General features: G+C 38.3%; 1 protein-coding gene across 1 annotated transcript; it reads right to left on the bottom strand.

Moving 5' to 3' along the window:
• Positions 1 to 6,647: 6,647 nt before the first annotated feature.
• Positions 6,648 to 7,151, bottom strand: LOC103006056 (FUN14 domain-containing protein 2). The gene has a single exon (XM_028168724.2). It carries the CDS (start codon positions 7,149 to 7,151, stop codon positions 6,648 to 6,650), a length of 504 nt encoding a protein of 167 aa, XP_028024525.2.
• Between the last annotated feature and the right edge of the window lie 2,828 nt (positions 7,152 to 9,979).

Genomic DNA, 9,979 nt, shown 5'->3' with positions numbered 1-9,979 from the left:
TAGTGAATGACCTAAGAGATCACCTTCTCCAGCCCCTGCCTCTACCTTGTGTAGTATCTGAACAATTCAAAAAGGAGCATTTCTGCTGTTCTTAAAATTCTGGAATTTACCTTGGTAACTTAAATCTCTATAAGACCATGTTTTCTATACCAAAACAAATCTTTTTATCCAACTTAAATCAATCTTTTGCATCTCATCTGGCAATTTCTCTCTAGAACTTTGTGTCCTCTCTGCACTAGAGACAAAACTCAGACGGTCAGCCACTTCTGTGCAAAGACAACTTATAGATTCAATACATGTGGTCAGCTCTCAACTAGACCAAATAATCTCATTTAAAAATTTGCCTTCTGGGTCCAGTTTTCCATTCTCACAGCCACATTAATGGATCTTGTTTCTCTTTTTGTCTCTTATCCATTCACTGTGAAACTGTGAATTCCAAGATTATGTGTGGCTATGAGTTGATCTGAACACTTTTGGGCTCTAATTCTAGTGTGAACCAGAAGAATGACCTTTCATTGTTTTAAGACTTCATTTGGAAATGACCACAGCTAATTTTCAGTGGTGTGAAAAGGGAGGAAGCTGCTAACAAGGTCTATAAAGTATTCATTTTTTTAATTTAAAAATATTTATTAAGTGCCTATTATGTGCTAGGTACTGTTCTAAGGGTTTGGGATCCATCAGTGAACAAAACAAGAATCTCTGTCCTCTTGGAGCTTACATGACAGGTGTCTGTGTATCATATGCGTTTTGTGGCATGTATTTATGGGTTTTTTTCAGCATGCATTTATGGTCTGTAATACATCTGGAGCATCTACACATCTGGAAAGGTTCTCATCCTCACATCCTCCCAAGCTGGGGAGATTGGATGATGAGAAGTCCCAGTTCCTGGCTCAGGAGAAAACAAAACTAAGAGTATATTTTCAAATGAGACATTGTGTATATGGTGGCTACTTGCGTTCTGATACTTTGTGTGTTCAGAAGGCATGTAGCGGGTCCATGTGATGCCTTACCTTCTTTGTATGAAATTGCTTCTGTAGAAAAAGTGTTTTGCATCTCTCACAACTCACTTAACTATCCAATATTTGGGACATATTGAGTTTGTAATTGGGAATTGTCTGTGCACCTGTCTACATCTACATAGAGTATGAGTATGGGTGTGCTTATGCACATTTAGACATACACTCATATAAATATAAGAAAAGCAACATAGAAGCTATTTATTAAACACATGTATATTGTGTACCTATTCTCTACAAAACATGATGCTGGACTCTTTCTTTCAGTAAGAATAATGGGTGCATAGTAGATGGGATGAGAGAGCCTGTTTCCAAATTTGACTCAGATGCTTCATATACTTGTTACTTGTATAATCTGGGGAAAGCCATTTAACTTTTTGAACTTTGATTTCCTCACCTGAGTGTTTGGAAAATAGTTTCTAAGTTACAGTACTGGCTGTTGGAAGGGTTAAATGAGATGATGTATGTGAATGGTACTAGGCACTTCATAAATGTCTATTTTTAAAAAGTAGGTACAGATCCTGTTCTAAAGGAAGAATCAAACACATGGATTTGTCATTTATAAGAGGCAGAGAGAGATACAGATAAACGGATGCTTGTAGAGTCCAGGGAGAGGTTGTATATGGGACATGTGAAGGGGTAGGGATTCAGGAAGGTGCTGGAGGACCAGGCATTGGAGCGGGATGGGATTTACCCAAGAGGAAATGATAAGCATAGTCTACATCGAAGTACAGAGAACTTTAACTAGTTTAGCCACCCATACACACATATCCTTTATGTTAAGGAAGATGTTACAAATGTGCTGCTGTGTCTTCTCCGTGTGTGATTTGTGATTGAAGACAATAATCACAGTCAGGTCACCCAATATCCAAAGTCTAAAAGGACTTGGTTTTCTTTCTCACTTTCTACCTTCTAATTCAATTGCAAATTTAAAATCAGAATAATTACTTGATTTCTCATTGTCAGGTATGCTCTGTCTTTGTTTTCCACACTAGTTCTCTAATTTCATACACACATATACACAAACACGTGGTGTTTTTTTTTAATAAGTTATATTTAATTAATTAATTTATTTATTTTTGGCTGTGTTGGGTCTTCGTTTCTGTGCGAGGGCTTTCTCTAGTTGCGGCAAGTGGGGACCACTCTTCATCGTGGTGCGCGGGCCTCTCACCATCGCGGCCTCCCCCGTTTCAGAGCACAAGCTCCAGACGCGCAGCCTCAGCAACTGTGGCTCCCGGGCCTAGTCGCTCCGCGGCATGTGGGATCTTCCCAGACCAGGGCTCGAACCCGTCCCCTGCATTGGCAGGCGGATTCTCAACCACTGCGCCACCAGGGAAGCCCCCAAACACGTGGTTTAATAATAAAATGTATTCCAAGATATTCATCAAGATGATAGATATTCAACAGTAATCCCGTTTCCTAAAGGTCAATGGAATTTTTAAAACATGTAATAAATTTACATAGTAACGTCATGTGCTAATTCCAGGCTCCATTCATCTTTGATGCATGGGGCACTTTCTCCTGCCTTCTCCTCCAACCTTAGATACCACAATTTCCACCCCTGCTCACACACACACACACACACACACACCACTGCCCTCCAGCTACACCAAACTAGTTAAGGCTCCTGCCTCACTGGGCTTGTTCATGCTTCTATGCCTTTATGCAGATTTTCTCTCTGCCTGGAATGCCACTCCACTTCCCCCTCTGTTTACTTAGGCCACCTGCTCCACCTTCCTGACCAACTCAAATGCAGTCTTTCTGTAATGCGGTCCCTGATGCCTACAAGGAAAATAGTTCTTTATGTCCCCACTGTACCTCAGTTTCAGCACTCATCAACCAATACTGGAATGTATTTTGCTCCTGACCATCTTCCCTATTATGCTGTGAGGTCCCTCAGGGAAGGACTTCTGCTTTAATAAATTCTTGTAAAGCCTGGACTTATGTATAAGATATATAGAAAATATTTATTGATTGAATAAGTAAATTAAAAAATTGAAATGATGTAGGACTATTTTCTTTCTGACTTTTTTACACTCAGAGTGATGGAATTCAGTTAAGCATATGAGAGGATAAACCAACCAAAGGGGAAAAACTGAGAGTGAGAATGAGGAGAAAAAAATTGGGTGCTTTTGGTGGTTTTCAGGCATTCTGTAGAAAAACTAACTCCTGAAAGAGTGGTTCTCAATGTTGGCTGTATATTGGATTCACCTGGGGAGTTTTACAAATGTGATGCCTGGGTCCCAGCTATAGAGACTTTGATTTAATTGGTGCTCAGTGTAGCCAGAGCTTTAGTTCCCCAGGTGATTGTAAAGTGCAGACAAAATTGAGATTCACAGTCTTACACAGTGAAGATTGTTGTGAATATTTCCCTGAGATGAAGGTAAGCAGAAAGATGGGGGCATACAGTGTGTGTGTGATTTGTCAAGAATGTGAATTTGTGATAGGCAGGTTAGGAAGCTTCTTTTGAATTTATTAATATTTTTAAGTTTTGAGGTGCAAATCTAAAGTAAATAAGACCAACATTTATTAAATATATTTACACATAGGCCACTCAAAGAGGTCGTTTTAAAGTCTAACACTTCTGCAAGTTGGTTTTCAAAGTCATTTAGCTTTTACTTGAAAGTTGATTCATTTTTAAGCTTCTAATTTCAGACTAAATAAACACACAAGTAGATTATCTAGAGAATTGAAGCCAAACCTATTTTAGGCTCTAATTAGCCCTACTACTTCAGGTGAAAGTGAGTCTTTGTTTTGCATTTTTTAGCTACTTGAGGACAAAGCACAGTTTTTATCTGTTTTCTCTGGGTAATTTACAAGTATCATTGCAGCTTTAACATCTTCATTTTCTGAGGGAAGTGCAGGCAATACAATGTCATGATGAGAACTTCAGTTTGTAGCTAGCTAGCACCTATGCTACATGATCTGGACTTTTTTCTGAAATATAAGAAGGGAATTTATACAATTAATTTTAAAGACGTGGGTTTTAAACAAAATATTGGCTGCATAATCCTGTATTCCAATCCAGATCCAATTGAATACTTTAAACCTCATCCAAGATTATCCAGATTACCCAGAACCAGTGATGGGGCTCTGATTCTCTCCCTTCCACTGGAGCATGAAATCTCTTGGCACCAACATTATGTTTTAAACTGAATCAAAGGCTGGAAACACGAAAATGCCCCAACAGGACAGAATTATTTTTATTTCTATTGTTATTTCAATGTAGAAAGTATGAGAACACTTTATTTTCTTTATTTTAACTTTTCACATACTAAGGAAAGCTCTCTGGAGCAAAGGTCCTCATTTCAAAGGGCACCAGTGTGAAAAGAGTATTTTCTTTCTTTATACTCCAATAAATGGGCAAAAAGCCATGGGAACTTGCTATAATATATTTCTGCTATCCTTAGAACGCGGCATAGAGTAGACACATCTTGGACCCTATGTTGAAAACTCTAGGAGATCCTTGTTATTATAATTGGAAGATTCTGAGGAGTATGGTAATATTTGACTAGGGATTTAAAAAAAAATAGAGGAAATAGATACTTGTGGAAACAATTCACTATATAGCACGTCTGTACTTTGTACTGATGACATTTTAATAAAAGTTTAGTAATATCTGAAATGTTATTTTTAAATACTGTTTTTATTTAAATAACAAACCTCCATATGGCTTCTAAATTCAGGATAGAAATGAGGAGTGATGTAACTTATTCACTCTTGCACAGTTATCTTTGAAATTAGATATTTTTATCCCCATTTACTAAAGAATAATGACTCACCAAGGGTTGTTAAGTTTTCTACACATCGTCCTTCAGCTTATTGATGTCAGGTATTATTAATAAATTCTCTGGTATTTCAATCCTTTTAGTCCTTCTGGTTTTCACATTTTGGCTAATGTGGGTCTGCTCGTTCCTGAGAAATGGGCGCAGTCTTTTTTTTTTTTTTTACCATTATGATTTGTATATAATTCATACATATTACAAGCAAAACAACTTAATGTTGCCTTTAAATACTACCATAACATAATAAGGAGAAAAATGCAAATGGATGAATTCTAAAAAATTCCACACATCCACTAGTAGCTACAATTTCCAAATTCAATGCATCATTCCCAAGGTAAGTTAAAAGGCAAACATTTTAAAAGGAAGGCCTTAAAAACATACATTTTGCAAGGGATCACCTGCAAGTTTAAGAAGTAATTCCAAGTTTTCTGAATTTTCTGAACTCATAAAGTCTCACAAATCCTGTGGATCAGTCCCTTTTCCAGATACTTTTCTATGAGCTCATTATTCATATATTCAACAGATACTGAGCACCTATTAAGTGCTTGGCTCCGTGGATATAATGGTGAAGATACAAGCCTTGCCTTCCTGCAGTGGATATTCTAGGTGGTACAACAGAAGGCCATTACAGAAAAATGTGTTAAGTTTCTAAGCATGTGTATATCTATACATTTTTATTTTAAAGAAAAATTCTAAAAGTTGGGGTCATCCTGAGACAGCAGATTACCTTTGATGATGAAAATAATTTATTTCACATGTGCTGTTGCTACTGTTCTCAATTCTTAATGCTTGGAATGCCACCATTTAAAAACTCTGGTTCAAATGTTATATATTTCATACTAACTGGATAAAGAAATAGTAGAATTGGCACAGAGGAGCTAAGGCTACCCCTAATGTTTTGACAAGAGGTAAAGAATATTTCACATTTCAAAGCTTAAAACCTTTTCTATTAAATAAAAATCCAAGAGCTTCTTCCCTCTTCCACCTAAAGTCACTGATTTTACCATAAATAAATCCTTTGGAAACAATCATGAGATGCATTATCCTGTATGGTGGAAAACATCCCTAGATAATACCTGAATGCCTCTAAATGATTCACTAAGTCTGACCATCCTAAATGTATCTATTGTTTGGTTTCCCTAAAGACCTACCCACCAAACACAATACCTTCAGCTCAGCATATGTATCTTTAGAACAAGTTCATTCCGTATTCAGATATTTCAACTGTAGTGCACATGCTGCCATTTTGTCAGGATAATTAGAGCCAGTAGAAGTAGTTCTCATTCTGTAACCTAAAATCTACTACAAAAGAAAGTAGACACCAAGATACCAAAATCTTTCATGCTTAAAGGCAAATGTGTTCAGTTCCTTTCCATGCAGAACATAGTAAGGTATCTTATATGCTTGTTATTTCTTTTCCAAATCAAGTTTGGGACAACCTTTGAGGATCCACTCATGCTCCATGGTGAGCCATCTTGTACCATGTTCTGGTAAGTATCTTACATAGAAGAGAAAGGAATATTCTTGCTGACCTAGAGATCAGTCAGGGGGAGAGTGTGGTGGGAGAAGAGTTAATGTCTACTGTCTCTTCCGTTGCCGTCAAGGTCATGGTGGGGCCTTTATCCACTTGTACCAACAGATGCCTACAGAAGCCATTCAGATACGCCATGGCAGGGAGGAAGGCATGGGAGAAGAGGACCCAGAGGAGAGACTTGCTATCCTATGATGGAGTGAAGAGGCTGCTGGCTGGAAAAACCAGGAATAAGGAAGTGAAGTCATCCTCTTTAGGATGCCATACCAAGCAGAAAGCCTCTGAAAAATCCACCAGTCACTATAACATTCTTCTTCACGACACCACTTCCTCTAGTTTGCTTTTCACCTCCGTAGGTATCTGGTTGCTCTTGCGGATCTTCAGCTGTTCCTTGGCTTTCTTCATGTCCTTCTCTACCCGCTGCCCGTCCACGTTGATGTAGCCAGTATGGTTTGCAAGCTGAAGCAGGAAAAATCCACCTCCCAGAGCTGTGGCAGCCAACCTTCCAACCTTCTGGAATATGAAACCCGTGCACCATCCAGTGACACCTCCAATTAACAGCTGGGTTGCCACGCTATACTTTCCAGCTGAAGGCCCAGATTCCTGCCCAAACAGCTTGCGCCGCCATGGCTGCTTTTTAGCAAGTTCTGCAAGGTCCAGTGACTCAAAATTTCCCTCCGAGTTTCCTTGACTGGCTGCGGCCGTTTCGGCGAGCTTGTCTCGCGATGACACCCGTCGGGACTCCGCGCGGTAGGACGCGGAGCGGCGCGCTGCCGTCGGCACGAGCTGGCTTCCGGCGCGTGGGGGAGACGTTTCCATTCCCACGGCGGCGGCGGAAGACGTGGGCGCAGTCTTCGTTTCTGTAATCTTCAATCTGGTTTTGGAGATCCTGCTGAGTACCTCCTGCCACTTTTAAAAGGTAAGTAATCCTTTTATCCTGCTAAAGAGCACAATACTGGGGATGTGAGACCAAGAATGGTCAGGTGTAGGACATTAAAGGAAAGCCCGTTCACTGTCCTTTAATAGCACCCTGTATTAGTTTAATTTCAAAGTTGAGAAAGACTCCAGGATAGTCTAGTCTAATCATCATGCATTGGGTGCACACTGGCTGCCTTAAATCAAACCTCCTATTAGTATTTCCCCAGTCTGTTTACACGGAAATGGGTCTTTGAGAATAGTGATTCCAGTTAAGTCCTTGGCAGCTTGTACAAGGGTAGTGAGTGATGGGCAGGTGCTTATGATGAAAGCTAATTTACTGAATAAACTGCGTGGTAGACACTTTTCTAAGTTCTTTGTATGCATTTACTCTTTAATCCTCACAATAACCTTATGAGGCAGGTACTATTATAATCCTTATTCTACAGATGAGGAAAAGAGAGCTGGAATTCAAACCAACACTTTCAACACTTGGCATCTTCTACTATTATGTCATACTATTCTAGAAAAAGAGACTATTGTAGTTAGTGGATAAGAATATTTCTTAGAGACCTTATTTATGATGAAGATATGTATATAAAACCTGATCCTCAAGGATACTTTCAGATCCTTCGCTGTGATTATCTGACATCAGGAGCTTTCTTACCCCACAGGAACATTGAAGTTTACTTTATTAGCACTAAACTGATAAGTAAGGGATTCAGAACCATAGTTTGCTGACTTCCTATAGATCTTGAAAGCATCATTTCTGTAACTGAACAATAGCATACGGGCCCATTGAGAAAACCAACCTGTAATATGTTGAATTTCGATGCCTTATGTTTTTATTTTATTTTGTTTTATTTTATTTTAAGAAATGGTACCTTCTCCAGGAAGAAAAATCCTGTTAACTTAAGAAAATACATTTTGGAGCATAAAAGTCCAGTCTGATATATTTTGCTTAAATCCAGGAGAACTGTACTTATTCAACCATAAAATTATAAAGCAGAGAGTTCAACTGAAAATGTGGTCTCATGATAAATAGATTGTAAAGGAGAGAAAATATAATCTGACAGCAGGCATTTCAAAGCTTATTTTTTGCATTATAGAGTTTTGCAGTAGAGTTTTGGAAAAACTTTTAAGATACTTGGAGAAGTATCAGGAATGATTTAAAATCATAGTTAACAAATGCCATGGGTTTTATTGTCCAAGCAAATTCTTGTATCTTAACATCTATGGGAGAGATGAGCTATATATACAATAGACAAAGCACTTTTATTTTTTAATGATTTTCTGTTTTTCTTTGTCTTTGACTTAAAAGGTTTTATTTTCTGGCCTATTTAGGTGGCTGATATCCACTTAGGTAATCAAGTTGAAAATATGAGCTGCTATTATTATATTTTGATCATGACACACAGTTGCTGTAAAATTAGATTCCCTGTAATTGGACTGATGCTGAAATTGTAATTATAAATTTCTATTGTTTAGTTATTTTGCTTTCTTTTATTTGATTTTTTTAAAACTGGACAGTTGTTTTGCAAATTAACTCAGATCTAACAACTTCAAGTGGTAGAAATATATGAGCTGAAGTTTCTAGTGTTCAACAAGTTGAGGAACTTAGTTTTGAAATGTGAAATTTTTGTTGCTCTTCATCTTTATAACATAAATGTAGCATTTTTCTCTGCTTTGACTTAGACAAGTATAACATTTCCCACACTTGAGTCATCCCCCTACCACTTTCACAAATTTTTGCTGTCTACCACCCATACACTTATTTATTATACCTTTTTTTTTTTTTTAAATGGGAGTTATTTATTTATTTATGGCTGTGTTGGTTCTTCGTTTCTGTGTGAGGGCTTTCTCTAGTTGTGGCAAGTGGGGGCCACTCTTCATCGCGGTGCGTGGGCGTCTTACTATTGCGGCCTCTCTTTTTGCGGAGCACAGGCTCCAGACGCGCAGGCTCAGTAATTGTGGCTCACGGGCCTAGTTGCTCCGCGGCATGTGGGATCTTCCCAGACCAGGGCTCGAACCCGTGTCCCCTGCATTGGCAGGCAGATTCTCAACCACTGCGCCACCAGGGAAGCCCCTATTATACCTTTTTAATTGACTTATTTTTATGCTTAACCTCATTTTAGGCAACAATATGCATGAAATGACAGGTTTGATATGCTAATTATATACTTTTTCATTACTTAGTAGCAAAATAAGTCCTATTGTGTTACAATTTAAAATGTTTTATCCTTGTACCATCTAAAATCAACTGTAGTACCAATATTTGGGTAAAAGCTGTCCTGGTGTAACAACTGGGCATTTAAAGTAAAAGTATTTAAACTTTTCCTCTATTTTTTCTTCTTTCTTTCCTTTTTAAAGTTTGAATATGTCGAACTGACTTATCAAGTTCCCACTCAAGTGGTGCTTCTCAATCTCTTTTCCTCTGTAGAGAAATGATGGAGGATGTATATTCCTCTGTCCAAAGTGAATCACTGAGCCAACTCAGCTGTTTGTTATTCTGGGCATGTATGCCATAACTCCACCACTCTCTCTCCTGCTGAAGAAAGTATAACAGAATGCAAGTGAGCTAACCTTGATGTTCTGTATTTTTAAGAGTAAATCATTTACAAACAATCCTTTAATTATGAGTAGTAAAAAACAATTTCCTTGCAACACGCCCATCTACTGATTGCAGCATCATGCTTAAGAGCCTCTGTTCTTACAGATTAAAAGGTGCTGCC

Source organism: Balaenoptera acutorostrata, chromosome 14 (assembly GCF_949987535.1).
Source record: "Balaenoptera acutorostrata chromosome 14, mBalAcu1.1, whole genome shotgun sequence".
Classification (NCBI taxonomy): domain Eukaryota; kingdom Metazoa; phylum Chordata; class Mammalia; order Artiodactyla; family Balaenopteridae; genus Balaenoptera; species Balaenoptera acutorostrata.
Note: the sequence above shows the minus strand (reverse complement) of the source record. Positions and strands in the feature narration are given on the sequence as shown.

Excerpts from the sequence above, each read along its gene's own strand:
- LOC103006056 (XM_028168724.2), bottom strand. The coding sequence starts at position 7,151 with ATGGAAACGTCTCCCCCACGCGCCGGAAGCCAGCTCGTGCCGACGGCA.